The sequence below is a fragment of the Calypte anna genome, chromosome 3 (genome assembly GCF_003957555.1).
Source record: "Calypte anna isolate BGI_N300 chromosome 3, bCalAnn1_v1.p, whole genome shotgun sequence".
In the NCBI taxonomy this organism is placed as follows: domain Eukaryota; kingdom Metazoa; phylum Chordata; class Aves; order Apodiformes; family Trochilidae; genus Calypte; species Calypte anna.
This window is the reverse complement of record NC_044246.1, coordinates 73,771,219-73,788,985: the sequence shown is the minus strand read 5'-3', so window position 1 is coordinate 73,788,985 and position 17,767 is coordinate 73,771,219. Positions and strand designations below refer to the sequence as shown.

The 17,767-nt window shown below is 35.3% G+C and overlaps 1 protein-coding gene across 1 annotated transcript in view; it reads left to right on the top strand.

Annotated features, from left to right (window-relative positions):
• The window catches only part of GRIK2 (glutamate ionotropic receptor kainate type subunit 2), a 355,719-nt gene that overhangs the window by 270,597 nt on the left and 67,355 nt on the right, over window positions 1–17,767 (top strand). Inside the window, exon 13 of the mRNA XM_030447048.1 lies at window positions 1–155. This exon is cut by the window's left edge and continues 63 nt beyond it. Within this exon, the coding sequence (XP_030302908.1) occupies window positions 1–155 (155 nt within the window). The remainder of the gene's footprint in view (window positions 156–17,767) is intronic.

Here is a 17,767-nt window from a genome sequence, read left to right as displayed (position 1 = left end):
CACTTATCATCATTTCCTCGTACACTGCTAACCTAGCCGCCTTTCTGACAGTGGAACGTATGGAATCCCCTATTGATTCTGCTGATGATTTGGCCAAGCAGACAAAGATAGAGTATGGGGCAGTTGAAGACGGAGCAACCATGACTTTCTTCAAGGTAAGGTTTATATTCTGTTTGAGAAGAACCTTTATCCCAATTGTGTGTGTGTGGGGGGTGAAAGTGGTGGTGCACCTTTCTGGGGTTCAAGGGCACTGCTTTCAAAAGTAACTGAAAATCACTTTTTTGAGGATTTGCTAGAGAGCAAAGGAAGCAAATCTCTTATAGGAAACAAAATTTATTTGATTATTTCTACTTAAAGAATTTAATTTATAGCAGTGAAATAGATGTAGAAAGCTGAACATTTTTTTCAGACAGATCCATATCTGGGTATAAGAATGAACTTTGTTGGATTAGGAGTTAGAGTATCAGTTCAATAGCATTATACTTAATCACAGTCTTTGTTTGTGCAACCAAACTGCACTAAAGGTATTAGTGGCTACACTTAGAAGAATATTTTGGATTTCATATATCTGTGAAACATTTGAATAAAATTTGGGATCCATGTAAAATGCTCAGATTCTTTCACTTTTTCTATTTATTTTAGCCTCTTACTAAGATCATTCAATTTGACATACAGTGAAATATACTGCCGGAGTGGAGAGAGACCTTTCTTTTCTAGCTTCATCAAGAATATAAATGAGCTTAAATTAGAGAGAAGGATCCATGAGGAGAGGGGATGGTTTGTTCTGTAACTCCTTGTGTTTGAGAGCACAGAGTTGTCCCGGGTCTGCTAAAGAAAAAGGTGTTTAACAATATTTGTCTTATCTTCGGTATGTTTTGAAGACTTGTAACTAGTATATTCTAGTTTTATAAGTTACTATAATGTCACTTAAAGCTTTTCAATGGCTGTTACATAGAAATTTGACAAACTGAAGTGCATTGTAACTTACAAAGTGGTGCAGAAGTTGAAGGATGTATGCATAGTTCCTTTCATTAGCTGCAGCGAATACAAAATTTGTTTAGTTACCAAGGATAAATAGGTACTACTTGATCTTATGACCTTAAGAACAATGGATGTGCACAGCTGTGTTTAATTTTTAAAAATATTTATAGGGCTTTCAACTTTTACTTGGAAGTAAAAATCAATTCGACTTCACTATGTTCTAATATTTCAGGTTGCTTAATTTAAAATGTACCCTGGGAAGGTCCTGAGTGTTTTTTCTACTATGCTTGCTAGAAACAGAGCTGAAATTAATGGAAGTAACGGATCCATTAGAGGTCTCGATGTCAGGAAATATATGAGGCAGTTTAAATAACAATGTTGAAAGTTTAAAGAGCGAGGTTCTTCGAACAGTCAAAATTATTTAAATCTTGGGACATAAAGAAATTACACAACGTATCTATTGAGTAACCATAAAAACACTACAGGGCTTTGATTTCATTTTTGTCTGATAAAAAACTTTCTAATTCAGATATGGACTGTGGACTCTAAAATATTAGGAAGCAAATTTAAATTAGTAGTGTCTTTCCTTATGGTTTCCAGAAACACTTTTCTCTGCATCCTACTTTAATTTTCTTCTCCTCACTCTTAATTTTCTCTTCTATGTACTCTATTTGCTTTTTCTGTATGTATATAATCTGTGGGATTTTCAAGTTCTCAGACACTATTTGTCTTTCTCTGGATGTCTTCTCTCTCTGCATATTAGTATACTCTCTTTTCTGCCCACTTCTTAATTTTTGCTCTTCTACTGTTTTTATCTATCCAGATATATTTTCTGTTTATGTATATGGTATCCAAGAAGGACTTTCTTCTAATTAATTAGCAGTTATAGCTGAAATAACCTAGACTTACATACAACAGAATTATGGAGTCAGATTACATATGTTATTGGTCTTAGTACATTAATAAATTCTCCATCACTATAAATGAAAAAGAGAAATCAGAAAAAAACCATGGTATTTCTTTATGTAGGTGATACATTTTAAGCAAAGTTAAGGCTTATTCTCATATTTTCTGGACTTTACATGTGAACAGATCATTGTTAGTGTTTTGTGACATGAAAATGAGTTGATGGTTAAGAACTTTTGTTCAGCTTTTAACTAAATGACTTCAGATATTTTTCTGGGTTTTTTCAGTATCTTATCTAGTATTATCTAAATGAACTTGTTTCATTTACGTAATGAAATGGATCCAAATTTAAACATTAGAAGTCACAACCACTGTTCTTGTAGTTTGGTCAATAAGTTAAAATCATGCTCAAAAAGAAAATAGAAACTATCTAATATTTTATTCATTCAGTGTCTAAAGCAACTTCCATGTGAAAATTACTGTTTGTTTGATATAAATGCTATTCACTAGAACCATCCATGTAAGAATTATAATTACTTAATTATATATTCCATGAAAAATAAATCAAAATGTTTGCATGTAGTCTATCTGTTAGAGTAAGCTTTCTGGTAAAATTAGATATTTTTACCAAATATATTTGAGTTATCAGAAAACAGAATACTATATTTCTGGTCAACATAGTATTTGTATGTTTTCATACTTCTGTTTTGTAAAAGCAAATTAATTCAGGATTGAAATTTACTCCTGGGAAGAAAATTAAAATGTGAAAATATTTTAAAGTAGGACTGCAAGTGAAATTGCCTTCAGAGGTACTACTAGACTTAAAAGGTTCATATATACTACTACTAAATAGTACTATTAAAAGTACTTAAGAACAGGAAACTGAAAAAGGAACACAAACTATCAATAAAACATTTTAAGCAACAGAAGTGACACTGGATGTAGGTAGCACAGAAAAATATAGATAATGTAGAAAAGGCAGAAGAGTTGCATATGTTTTCTGCACTGTGTGTAAAAAGGGTTAAGTATTCACATTTAAAATTCCTTTCGGAATACTTTCCATTTTATCAGTAAACTAAAGAATGGTTTTAAATGGTACATCTTATATTCTCTGATATATATAAACAAGTGAATATCAAGTAGGAGGTAGCACTGCCTTTTTATAGAGCATTAGGGAAACTGTAAAAACTATTGTGTCTTGTTGCTTACCACACTCTGAAAGTATGTTTATAATTGGAAAGAGTTCATTACTGGGGAAAGAATGAATGTAGGTGTGGAAATAAGCATTGTAGTTAGAGGCAAAAGAAGATTGGTCTGTTTAATCTGCTGAAGAGAAGGTTAAGAGGTGACTTGATCACAGTCTGTAAATGCCTTAATGGGAATGAGATTTTTGACAGCAGATGACTGTTTAATCTAGCAGAAAAAGACATAATGAGATCCAGTGTTTCAAAGCTGAATTTTGGCAAATTCAGACTAGAAACAAGGTGCAGTTTTGAAGAGTGAGAGTAAATGACCACTCGTGCAACTTATCTGGGACTGGGCTGGATTCATCTATCACATGTAGCCATTGTGAGGAAAATAGATACAGCATAGCCCAAACATTTTAGGCTTTTGGTTTAGAGTCTGCTCAAATTAATAGTCTTCATTATGCAGGAACTCAGATTAGATTTTAGCAGTCCTTTCCTCCTTCATAAATATATTAGAATATGACTTCTGCAGGAAGCTGCACAAAGATGATTGAGAGTATAAATTTCTCATATCTGTATGTTTTTCCTTAGTTGCTTTGTCTTGCTTTAATGAGAGTGTATTGAGTAAAACAGTGACATTATGTTAAAACAAGAAATGAAGGCACCAGATGGTTTCCTAATGTTAAATGAAATTACCATATCTTGGTAATAGTTACTAGTTCACATCACCGTGAATCTTGGTACCTGCCCATGAGACTGGCAGTAATTTCTGCATAAATAATCCATATAGCAGTCCACTGAATTATATATTAAAAAAACCCCAACAACTTTGGAACTTGGCCAAAGCTGTGTAGTGTTAATACAAAAGAAGAGTGTTTTTCCTGGGAGAACTTAAACGAGAGGCAGACTAGCTACTAGAGTGAAACCTACTAAAGTTAATATCTCGTAGGGCACTATGGATATACACTGAAAATGCCCCTAGCCTTGTCTCCAGTGGTTTTTTAGGTCCTCCAGATCAGTACCTGACTACTCATGGTCTGAAAAACATGACATTACAGTTCCTTTTAGAGGCCAGAAACTGGAGAAAATATTTAATTAAATACTTTTCAAGATCTACTTATCTAGTCTGAGTGCATAAAGGAAGTAGTTTTGCAAACCTGTTATATGCCTGGTGGGTCTAATGGGACAGTTTATTGGGAACAACAGAGAAAACCTTAGTATTATCCAAGAATTAGAAGGAAAGAAATGTGAAAGTAGATTCTAAGCCATATTAGCCGCTCTTCTTTTAGTTTCCACTCCTTATACAAATTTTAGTGTTTCTCAAATTGTGGAGTTTTTCTTAGGTATGAACTTCTTTCTTTCTCTTGACTGCTTTTGTCACTATTGACCACTTTCAAGTTTCAGAAACCTGTCTTTCTTCCTCTTTGGAGTAAAATAAAAAGCTTTTGATATTTTCATGAAAGGTACTTATGCCACACTAGCTGTTCTTGGATAAAAACCTCAATTTTTTCATTGCCTGTGATTTCTGTGATCTCTCAGACTATTTTTCTCAAAATCCCAGTGTCTCTTTTCTTGCTGAATATCAGTTCTGAAAATTGAGAAGAGCAATGTTATTTCCATCCTACTTTTATTTGTTCTGAAGTTCTTTATCCTCACACACAAAGAAACTACTATTGCACATATGCTTATATGTGGTCTGTGCTTTTAGGGGTGAGGTTTTTTTCTGCTGTTGCTGTGTACCTTTGTTTTTCTCATAATTTTTCCTATCTGCACAATGACAGAGATCTTTTCTTTCTACATTCTTGCACGGTGACAAGTGCAATGGAACTGTTCTCAGTTATGAATACTATACATTTGCATACCAAATAGTAAAAAACAAAGTAATTTTTCATTCTTTAATAGGAGTAGATTAGTGTCATTACTTCTGGATCACAAATTAAAGGTCTCAGCTCACCATGAGAGTCGTATATTTTATATCCTTATTTTTGCTAAGGAAGGTGAAGCACAAAAACAGAATTTCCTTTTTGTAAGTTCACTTGATGAAGGGTAGATAGGGCACTAATTTAGCAAAGTTGACTCACACACCTTAGAATTATCTTATAGACTATTCTATTTCTTATTTACATTTACCAGTTTCTTTCCTTTTCTTCTTCAGGATCCAGTTTTGTACGCCAGCTCTACTTTGCTACAATATCCTCATTTTCTTCCTGCACTGCTTTTTCTCCACAAAGATCCATGCTGCTGAACCTTTTCAAGTTCCTGTTCCCATGGCCCCAGTTTACACTTGCCACTGGAAATGTTGGGAGCAGTAGTTCAGCGCTTAGTGTCCATCTCTCTTTTCCAAATTCTCGGACTATTGTCAAAGGAAATACCATGTAGCCCTACCTATAGATTGCAAAATCTCTTAAAAACAGTCTCTTAAGGCTGAAAGGAGTTGTAGGGGGATTTTCTCACTACTCACATTTAGATCCCCTGATATAAATGAATGACTAGCAGCAGGAATAAAGTATGAATGCCATTAGTTTGTCATGAGTGATGTTGGCGTTGGCATTGGTTTGCATAAAGCCCATGTAACTTCAGTGGCTTTTTCAAACCTGAGTTTGAACCTTGGAACAGTCATATGATGTCTGACTGTTTAAACAATATGTATCATGTACAAATGCAATGGGCATATACACACAATAGAACCTTTATTTGAATGCTGCAAATAAAGCATTATGAATTTTAGCAGGTCATAGCAATTACTTAGTGGAAATGCTGCATGACAAAGATGAAGGAAACACTACCTCTGATCTTCTCATATATCCACTGACTGTGTTGATCTGGATAATGCATATCAAATAATTGGTAGCAGGTGCCACAGATACATGGTCAGTTTACTTTTAAATAATTTCACTTTATGGATAAGTTTTAAGGTTTTTTTTATACAAATATAGATTTGTTCTTATGCACAAAAACACATTGCACTTCTGACTAAATAGGGAATTGAATGTAAATGCCATGAAATTTTTTTTCCCATTTTGATTATCATGGTTTGGGTTTATGTTCTAGAACCACATAGAGTTGAAATGCCTTATTTCCCCTTTTCCATTATTATTTCCTCTATGCAGGAACACCTACTCAGTTAACCACAATGTCTTTGAATGTATAAAAAAAGCAGTGACAAACCTGTAAAGCAAGGTGTGTGCTAGCTCCATAAACTTATAAGAACTGTGCCTGCAATGACAGTCTGTGAGAGTGAGACTCAAGCTAAAGATGTCAAAACCCATCTGCCTCACTGAGTTCTACTTATTTCTTTAAAAGATCAAGGTGGATAGGTGGTGGAAGCTAGAGAAGTAGGTAGGTTAGATGACTCCTTAACATAGACTATAACAAGAGTAGCAGTGCATTTGAATAGAAGAAATTCAGATAAATTTGGTACCATTACGTTCTTTGAGGTAAATTGTCTGTCTTTTGACGCTGCAAGCAGAAAGCAGAACTTATTTACAGAAAGGGCCTCATTCCAACCACCTCCCTAGGTGACAGGAGAGAGTAAAATTGTTTTCTGCTGTCTTAGCCCTTACCCTTTCTCTGGGGTTGTCAGAGCCATTCCTGTTCTTTCAGGTAAGTAAGAGTGTATGATATGCCTGTTGCATCTCAGTGCTGGGCATGCAACTAAAAATAGATGTAATGCAGTAGAACTCCACTGCCTTTCCACCCTTCCCTTTGTCCACGTTTATGCCTTTCTCTTCCTTCTCCCCATTCCCTCCGTTCTTCATTCCTTATACTCTTTACTCTCTTCCTACACTAAGGGCTGTAAGAGATGAACAGAAGGACCACTTTTTATTTCTGCAGAGATTTGTAACACATTATGGCATGTATCCAGACAGCATGCACTCATAATAAGCTGCTAGATAACATGCAGTATCATGACTAATTTTAACTCAAAATCACAACATTCTTATTTATCATTTACACGTCTTCAGCTACAGCTTTTAAAAACAGATGAAACACACAAAGGTGTGTTATTGGGATCCTCTCAAAGAAATATGTATAACTTTCCAATGAAAACAAGATCAGTCATTCACAATATGTAAAATATTGAATTAAATAGCTAACATAAGAATTGGGTCCAAACTAGTTATTTTTGAAAGGGAGTTGAACACAGATATATATAAGAAATTGTCTTATTTATCTTCGGATCAACTAATATTTTCCACAGCTCAGCATCTGTTTTGCACGACCCCTGATATCCACAGGGGCAAAAGTTTTGAGCTGATCTCCCCACAGAACTCTCAGGTGTGCTAAACTATGTAAACCATGATCCCATTTGGCTTTATTGTTCCACAAGTATTTCTCAGTGTGAATATAATGTAGACCTAAAACAAACATATGAAGAAGAAGCTGAACTTTCTATTATTTTTTAAAACTACATCCAACATCAGTATACATTAATTAGCATATGTGCATTATTGGCCACATACTGAAAATATGTGATAATGTTTGAATAAAGTTGGTATTTTTCAGTGTACAGGTACAGTAAAATATGACATGATTTAATTTCCATATGGACAGAAATACAGGATGCAAGGAATCAGATGGGGAGGAAAAAAAAAAGCTAATAACTGCATATTTATCTATGGAAAGTTAAGGCTGATGATATAAAAATATTTTTCAGATTACACATTGAGTATTAAATTTTGTCAAGATTTTTTATCATCAAAAGACAAGAATTTCTACCAAATGTAGCTGAATCAGAGTAATGCTATAATCTAGTCATTTGAAAAAATAATTTTGTAGTTAAGAGAAACTTTTTTTTCCTTGAGAATATACAATGATGCCATTGAAGACAGGAAAAATAGGGGCTTTTTTCTTTGAAGTCAAGTGGAGTTTAATCACTATTAATAAATATGAAGTGCTTTTGATCATATCTTCTTGCTATGGTGTTTTGGAATCAACTTAAGCCAGTCTACCCTTGAGTACTCCAATCTCTTCTGCCTTCAACCTCAAGCTCTGTTGGCTCTGCATTGTAGTGCTGTGGCAAGAGTCAGTCCAGTTTTCTAATCCAAGTGAAAATGAATCTTTTTATTATTGTTGCATGCTTACTTTTCAGTTGTAAAAAGGCCTCTCTGGCTACTAGAATGCTAGAACTGCTGCAAGGGAAGCAAGGGGTGTCCTTTTCTATGGCAGGGTGATCTTAGTACACCCTGTTAATTGTGAAAGCCACTGGGAATCCACACCCTTTGGAAGTGAAGTCTGCTGACTAAAGATATGGACGTGTGAGATTGAGCAAATCAACAGCAAGGTAATTGCTGATACTTCCAGAGTATATTTTGCCTTTATTATTGTAGGTTTTGCCTTAACTGGTAAGCTATTTTGTTTCCTTTCTCTCACCTGATGTGCTTCACTTTCTGGCCTGTTCTGGGTCTTTAGTGGCACTGCTGACTGGAACAGTCATAAAGGAATGACTGAACTCAAGGTTCTGATCTCAGGTTTGGTTACAACACTTTTTCCATATAAATATATAACCTAACACTTTTTCCATATAAATATATAACCTAACTGCTATCTAGCTTTATCCTCCTTCTCCTGCTGCTTTTGTCCAGGATATGTGGCAAGAGCAGTTTCATTTTTCCATTTCGTCTCTTTTTCTCTTTGTGTCTGTTTTCAGATCATGCGCAAGGAGAGAAAGGGAACTGAGCTAGATCATAGGGAACCCTTCAGCTGCAACCAGCACTCTGTATGCAAGACAGATTTTACAGTTAGGGTTTGTTTAGAAAATTGAGAGTACATCTGAGAATGTTTTTAACTATCAGAGTCTGTAAATGTCTTGCTTTTCAATGCAAATAGACCTATCAGCAAATAGCCACATAAAGTTTGCAGAATTGATCTGTGACTCACCATAGGAATGTGAATTGTCTCTTGGTTTATCCAGATTTGTGTAAGATCCTGCCATATGAGCAAACTGCAGTGTTGAGTTCCTGCCCACTGAAGCATTCTGAAGGCCTCCATTCATTAGTAGAGATGAACACTTGGTTCTTCCTTGCCAGTTGATAACATATACTATTGAGATAGTTGGTCCAACTGCATTACCATTACTTTGTGTAAAGAAACATTTCCAGTGCCAGAATTTCCCTGGACACCATCTAAATTTTTATTATACTGATGAATTTTTTTCTCTGGGGTTATTAATTTCTTCAAACAGAATGCTCATTGAGATTGTCTAAACCACCCTTTTTGCAATACACCTGTGGTAATAATTGCATAAACTTTATTGGATATGGATGCTTCTTAAGCACTTTTCAGTATACACATTAATTAACTTTTAAATGTAGTTGCATTAATCTGCACAATATGGATGGCCAATATATATATACATTTATATATAAAATACTAAAGCGTGTTTTAGACTTAGAACAATATAAAATCATATAGGTTGGAAAAAGCCCTTAAGACCACTTAGTAAAGTTGTTACCCTTACACTATGAAGTCCACTGCTAAACCATGACCCTAAGAACCATGTCTACATGTCTGCCTTCTGAGATGGTGTCCTCTTCCCTGGGCAGCCTGCTTCAATATCTTAAATGCATTTTGGTGAAAAACTTTCCTAATATCAAATCTAAACCTGCTCTGGCACAACTTGAGGCCGTTTCCTCTTGTAATATCACTTTTTACTCAAGAGAGGAGACAGATGCCTAACTTGCTACAACCTCCTTTTAGGTTACTGAAGAGAGTGATAAGGTCTCCCTTGAGCCTCATTTTCTCCAGTCTAAACCACTCCAGTTCCATCAGACAAGCCTCATAAGACTTGTGCTCTAGACTCTTCATCAGCTTGGTTGCCTTTCTTTGGATGTGCTTCAGCAAGTCAATGTCTTTCTTGTAGTGAGGGGCCCAAAACTGAACACAGTGTTTAAGATGCAGCACAGTGGGACAAGCTCTTCCCTAATCCTGCTAGTCACACTATTCCTAATAAAAAACAGGATGCCACTGACCTTCTTGGCCACCTGGGCACACTGCTGGCTCATATTTAGCTGGCTGTTGACCAACAGCCCCAGGGCTTTTTCCTCTGGGCACCTTTCCAGTCACTTCTCCCTAAATCTGTAGCATTGGTTGTTGTGCCTCAAGTGCAGGACACCCAACATTTGGCCTTGCTGAGCCTCATACCACTGGCCTTGGACCATTGATCCAGCCTGTCCAGAAGTAAATCAACCATGAAGTAAATTACCATGAAGAAAATCAACTGTCCAACTTGGTGTAATTGGCAAACTTACTGAGGGTGCACTTGATCACCTTTTCCACATCACTGGTGAAGATGTGAAAGAGAATTGGCCTCAGGACTGAGCCCTGGGGAACATCTCTTGTGATTGGCTACCAACTGGATTTAACTCAGTTCATCATAACTCTTCTCCCCTGGGTATCCAGCTGTCTTTTTTAACCTAGCAGAGTACAACCTGTACAGTTTTGGTCTCAAAGCCAGACAACAGTCACCACTTTCCAACTCACTCCCTCCCCTGATGATTTGTTTCACTAGATAAGACATATTTTTCGAAACACGTGGGGCAGATTTCTCCTCACACCGAAACTTAGGTACCTTCTCTCCTCTCAAGTACTCATCTACATGCCTTTTTATGAGCCTTCAAAGGCAGTTCTTCCATACTACCTTAAATAACTGGCCTAGAAGGGTAGTGTTCTCCTGAGTTACTGAACTTTTCTTGTTGAGTATAGAGAAGCTTAGAGTAGTACCTTGGTCTGCATGCTTAATGTATAAGTGGCTGGCTACAAGTAATTAAGATGAATCTTACAAAAAATCTGGTTACTGTTTAAGCTCTAGGAAGCTTTCATAAATGTAAACTGCAGTATAACTATAGGGAGAGTGTGATTAAAAAATATCTATGTATGCAAAATAATTGATTTTACAAGGAATAGTACAAATAATTATAATGCGAGAATAAAACTGACTTAATTAGCAACGTGGGGATTTTTCTCTCATTTTAGATTATTATTATTTTAAAGGCTGTGAAGAGTTTTCTTACATGTTGGCACTGAAATGAACACCAAAAAAAGGCTTACAGTTGGACTATGGCCAAAATTCTGGTCTGTGTTTGTAAATGTCATGTTTGAAAAGATTGATCTGAACACAATGAGTGTTCCTTAAATTAAGCCAGTGACTGCAAAAGCCTGTCTTTTAAAAACAAATATACAAATAGCAAACAATAAACAGAGTCATAGAATGCTTTAGGTTGGAAGGGACCTTAAAGATCATCAGTCCACCATTTTGCTTTGCTCATGTGACTCCAGATGCTTGATCATATTAGAGATAGAGTACATTTATCATCCACCAGCAGAGCAGATGTTGCCATGTCATCTGCTGTATAGCTTGTCATATTTTTTACATTAATGAGTCAAATTGTCTTATTTTTATTAAATTAGGGTGACAGGTGCAGGTTTTTGATGTGTACACCAGTAATGTGGTTGCATTGTTTGCATTATCTTGCTGGAAGTGTGTGGTTATCTTGACATATTCTATGCCAGAATTTTCACGGAAACTTGTAATTGAAGGGTACAGCTCAGCAAATTGGGTCAACTGAATTATTAAAGCTGAGTAGGTGTTAATCAAGAAATGATGAAATATCTGAAGATATATACAGATTACTATTTTTAAAACCATGTCAAGCTTCAAACATTCTGATGTTGTCATCCTCTGGGATAGCATTTTGTTTTCAAAATTGTGATAAGGTTTAATTTACAGCTGTTAGAACAACTCTTGAGGAGCTGCATTTAGAGGAAAGAGACTTTCACCTAAAATTATTTATGTTTTTCCTGGATTAAAAAAGAGAATAGCAGGAGTAAAAAAGTAAAAGAATTGGCATAGTAAATTTTGAGAACATGGAATCACCATAAAGTCTGAAGGTACCAACACTGCATATGTATGAAAGATTAGTAAGCTGACAAAGCAAAACTAAAAACCTTGTTTACAGAAAAAAATTAATATTTGCCTACATCCAGAACAAACTTGGTCTTCTTTGTTAGAAGGTGAAATAGGAGGGAAAATTATTATAGCTAGAATAGAATTGAATGGTATATTACAGTTGGAAGGGATGTACAATTGTCATTTAGACCATCTGTCTGACCACTTCAGAGCTGACCAAAAGTTAAACCTAAATATTAAGGGTGTTGTTTAGATGCCTCTTAAACACTGAAGCATCAAACACCTCTTTAAGATGCCTGTTCTAGTGTTTGAAATCTGTCTGCAATGTTATTGCCAAAAATCATGACTTCTGACTGAATATTTTGAAGTAAGAATTTTGAAATGGTTTTTTTTAGAAGCTAATGTATAAAGAAATCTTTATTAGAGAGGACAGAATTTTTTATGCAGTGTTTCAAGTATATGTTCCAAATGCATTACATGTATCTGTCTTGTGCATTTTCAGGCTATATTTTTAGCAGTAAATAAAACAGGCCAGGATCATTTTGAAAGTCAAGCTCACTGGGCTAAACTCTTTTTTTGGAAACAGCCTTTCAGTACCTGAAGGAGGCCTACAAGAGAGCTGGGGAGGAACTTTTAACAAGGGTGTGTGGCAACAGGACAAGGGGTAATGGCTTTAAACTGGAAGAGAGTAGCTTTATATTAGGCATTAGGAAGAACTTCTTTTCTGTGAGGGTGGTGAGACACTGGAACAAGTTGCTCAAAGAAGCTGTGGATGCCCCATCCCTGGAAGTGTTTAAGGACAGTTGGATGGGACATCAAGCAACTTGGTGTAGTTGAAGGTGTCCTTGACCACTTGGGGGAGTTGGAACCAGATGATCTTTAAGGTCCCCTCTACACTGAACTGTTGTATGATTTTTTTACATCGAATTTAGGTGATGGTGCACAAACTCCCTGTTAGGAACAGTCTTTGATATGCAGTTGAAACCTTCCGAGCTATTATCTTGGGGCTGAGCCCAGCTATAATTAGGAAGCTTATTCCATAGGGCAAGCTTTGCTCCTCGAGTCCCTACCTTGCAGTCCATGCACTCAAGAGGTTTGAGAAAAAGAGGTTTCCAGTGAAGGCTGAGGCAAAACTGTTGCTGAGTACCTCAACCTGTTAAAATAGTTGCACAATCTGAAAACCCTAAGATAGATCTACATATTTATTTTTAATTCTTTTTATGCTCCTTTCATAAATAGGTTCCCACTGATTTCAGCAGGTATTAGGTGTTTCAATATCTTAATAAATTAGGCTTAAAGACATAAAAAGAAAAAAACAAACCAAAGAGATCTTTCCAAACAAGACTATACATAGAACAAGTAACAGTCATTAAACTTTAAAGAATTTGAAGTTTCACACAGAAAAAAACCCAAAAAACAAACCACAGAGAAAATCAGTTAAATGTTACACATACAAAGGCTTGGACTAGAGGAAAGCCAAAGCAAAATGCAAATACAGTACCAATGGTTTTATAGTTTCAGAGTGTTTGAAATCAAAATGCTATATTTGATATTTATTTTAAATATGCAATGTTTTTCTTTTTGCTTGTATTTCCCATAACATTATAAATGAGGACTATTAGACAGTTTATATTATTTACTATTTTAATTTCAAATTAAGTATTTCATTACTATAACATATTTCAATTTTTTATTTTACTTGAAAATTTTTGATGTATTTGTATTCAAGGCCAGCAAAACAAACATATTCTTTGTTCTCTAATGGGCATTGCTGATCTGTAAATATATGTATGAATCATATTTTAAGTGATGACTACTTTCAAGCTCATTTGCATGGTGAACACTATGTATTGGGAGATGGATATTTTAAGTGGCACTCAGAATGACTCCTCATTTACTTAAAAAATTCAAAACCAGATCTATTTTGCATAATTTTACATAGGCAGTGTTTCAGGATAGAAGGAACAAATGATTTTCTTCTCGACATACAGACATATGAATGATGACTACATGTTTGTTTGTGTAATTTGCACACAGCATTTTCCCTCAAGGTATAGGAAACACACTGCTATTTTACTGCACTCCTTTTGTTGAAGAGGAAGTGGTATCATTGGATAGAGTTGCCTCATCAGACACTCTGCAAAAGTGCCAAGTTGTAGGAATCAATAGGGGAATAGCAGATGTGAAGGTGAGCTGGCATCAAATAATACGTATAGAAGACTTTCCTATGTGAAAGTGCTTCATTTCATTTAATCTATACTAAGAATATTGGTTCCATCAAGCTTTCAGAAAAATAGAATGTGATGACTTTCATGATTCCAGCTCTGAAAGAATCACCTTAAAACTGTTAAAAAGTTAGATAGATATCCATCTGAGGAACTGCACTAAATGATTAGGATATTATTAAACTGGAATGTTGCAATTTCTTCTCTGAGAAAGAAAGCAGATCTGGTGCAATGACCCTGGGACAAGAATTGGCTCCCTGGGTAATACCTATATTGTAGTAGGGTGTAAATGTTGGTTTTGGAGCACATTCATAGGAAAAAACCCAATGTGTTATCCTTTCTCTGGAGCATAAATATTTAAAGAATTTTGTTCAGAAAATTCCTTGTTTGGTAGCTAGCTTGGATATTTGTGGTTTTTTTTTTTCTTTTTCTGAACAATACAAGCAACTTTTCAGTGTTTATCCACACATGAACTGCTGCAGAGAAATTGAGTTTCAATACATCAGTCAAATGAATTCTCTTTAGAGAGACTGTTCTACAAGGAAGGAATGGCAAAACTTCAGTCAGTAATCAGTGATGTTGAGCTGGCAAGTCAGTGGATCCTAGATAGTATTTGTCAGCATGAGAGGATGCAGTTTCTGACAGCAGTTGAATGCTTTTATAAACAAGCTGGAAAAAGGAACAGGTGTTAGTGAGGATAGAATAGTTAGAGGTATTCACCGATGAAAGATTTCATTCACTCTCTTTGCAGACTTCTGAAATACTTCATTTTGAAGTAGGTGATTTAGAGAGTTTGAGTACTTTAGAGCAATCATAGCATTTTTTACTTTAAAAAAAATAGCCTAGCCCCTTAAAAGATCTCTCATTACAGGGATGCACGTGTATTTATTATAAAATATTGAATCAGTTTTCTCACCTCACTGATCTTTAAATTAAAATACCACTTATCGGAAGTTCTGCCCCTAATCCGCTCAATTAATACTTGGAGCATATGACATGTACTGGCAATGTGGTGGAAGAGTCAGAATGTGTTATCTAAAAGAACCTTTCTCACTGAAATCAAGCATGATGGAAAATGGATTGTCCCTGGTCCTTGAGCTCTGATCACACTGATAACCAGATGAATGCACTAGAGGACACACTGAATCAAAGCCTGCACAGAGAGTTTAGATAGTGACAGAATGAAATCAGATTTGCTGAGTACTCTGCAGTGTTACAGATTCCTGTGCCTCCACAGTTCACAACAAGGGGCAGGACTGAGGGCTTTGACATTAAGAGTCTAAATGAATATCACATCGTATCTTCCAAGATTGGTCTTTTGTCTTGGAATGTTGTGCAATGATGTTCAAAGGCAAGTTGCTTCTGCCCTTAGTGCTTCTGGATAGGCTCAGCTACAGTAAAAAAAAAAGTAGTTTGCTTTTGGCTTTAAAATGACAGATTCCTGTCATGCAGTAGCCCAAGGCCAAGTGTTTTGTACCTCAATAAATATAGACAAAAGCATCATTAAAAACCAGATGATTAATCTCTAATTTATTTGCATTTTTTGCTGCTTTTGAAAAGCCATTTATCAAAGCAAGCAAAACAGAGTTAGCAATGGAATTTAGAGCTGTAACTAACAGGCAAAGTCATTTACAACCTTCCTTTTATTAGGCTCTTATTTTAGGTAGTAAATCCATATTAATGATGGAGAAAATAACATTATTTAATTATACTGAAAAAGGTAAATGTCAGCTTCTTGAAGTTATGAAAAATTTAAAGCACTGGAGGCTGAAATGTTCAGCCTTCTAAGGCTTATATGAGCTGATGCAGACAAATATTTTTTTTCCTATTGCTGTATTGCAATGCTTCTGTACGTTTTTCTGTACCTGCTCAGAAGCAATGACATATCCTTTCATCCAACCATGTCTCCTGTGTGCACTGAGACTCAAGTTAAAGTTTACCCACAAGTGAGATGACCTGTAAGTGAACTGCCTCTTGACAGCTCTTCAGCTGCTCTGAAATCTGTTTCTTTAATCAAGATTGCTTTGTTCTTTTAAACAAGAACCCCTTGTATATTTTTTCATTCATTTATTATGTCTCCTTTATAAAAAGCATTGAATATTTTTTTCAGTCAGAAAATACGGTATGAATATGTGTAATATGAAGCACACTCTGTGTTTGCATAAATGACTTTAAAATCAGCATTTTGCAAGCTATCTTAAAGAAAAGAAAATCCCTATAGACAAAATTAGTGACAATATTTGTTAGTACAGCTAGCTGTCTTGTTTATTAAATATTGCAATTCAGCTAATTATAGTTTACAAACTATATCATTTTTCATTGCAATTCTCCTGACAGCTGCTTGGTTTTGGTTTGTGTTTTTTTTTAAAAAAAAAATGAGTAATTCTTAAAACAATAAATTTTGAATTAAGTTAAACTTCTTTTGTTAAGGAACTATATTGTAGCAACTCAGTAAAAGATTAGGAATAGAGTTCAGCTGCAGGAAAGTTAGCAGATACAGCCAGGTGCCATGAAGAAAAATGTTTTTCAGAAGAATCTGATAACTTTTCATCATATTCTAAATCTAATAATTTTTTTTCATTTTCCATTAAATTTTCAGAACAAGTGTATGAGGTTAAATTTTGTACACTTGCCTAAGGACAGTGGCTTTATTGCTGTCTTTTGTTTTTTTTTTAAGCCCTTTGCATCCCTATAAAACCACACCCCAGTGAATTATGCTGAAAGTTTCCAGCAAACTTGATGGATTTTAGATCAGATCATTGATTTTCAATTGCAGGCCTCCATATAGAGTTACCGAATGTTCTAAATTTTTTTATTAAAATAATTCATTCAGATATCCACTTCACCGGAATATTTTCTGCTAAATTGGTCAACAGAATATACATGAAAATTTACTGCAAGGTGTTCACAGATTATTGATGCAGAAAAGTACAGCGAACATAGTAGGGCTGTTGCTGATACCATCAAATGCATGACTTTAATAATCTTGGGGTACTATTAGATTCATTGTGGTTTATTTTATCATGAAACTAACAGCAACTAGGATTTGAAATATCTTGAGAAACATACAGGTTCTTTTATACGTTAATTTGTACTTGGGAGGCATAGAATGATGAAAGAATGTCTGATGAGCTTGGTTCTTCCTCCTAGTCCCTATGTGGCAGTTACTGAACCAAAAATTCAGCTCTGTCCTCTGGTTGTCTTTATAGTTTTGATTGCTCAAGGTCAGTTTGATCTCTTGAGATATTCTGAAAAATGAATTCTTAGATTAGAGCTAATGCTTGTTAGTAATTGTCCTTTGAATTCTACCTGTTCAGAAAATTTAGTTATACTCTACACTCAGAAATAAAATACCATGCACCAATGGACTTTCTCATGAAAATGGTATCTTGTTCTCTTGTTTGTTTACAAGACAGTTATATCATGCTCATTCCTATGTTACCTTCAAAGACTTGCAACTCAATTACCAGCTCTCACATCAGTGAGAATGGCTCCTGTTGTGGTTTTTCTGTTTGTTTGTTTAATTGGTTTTTACTGTCTTACATTTTTTTGTCTCTTAT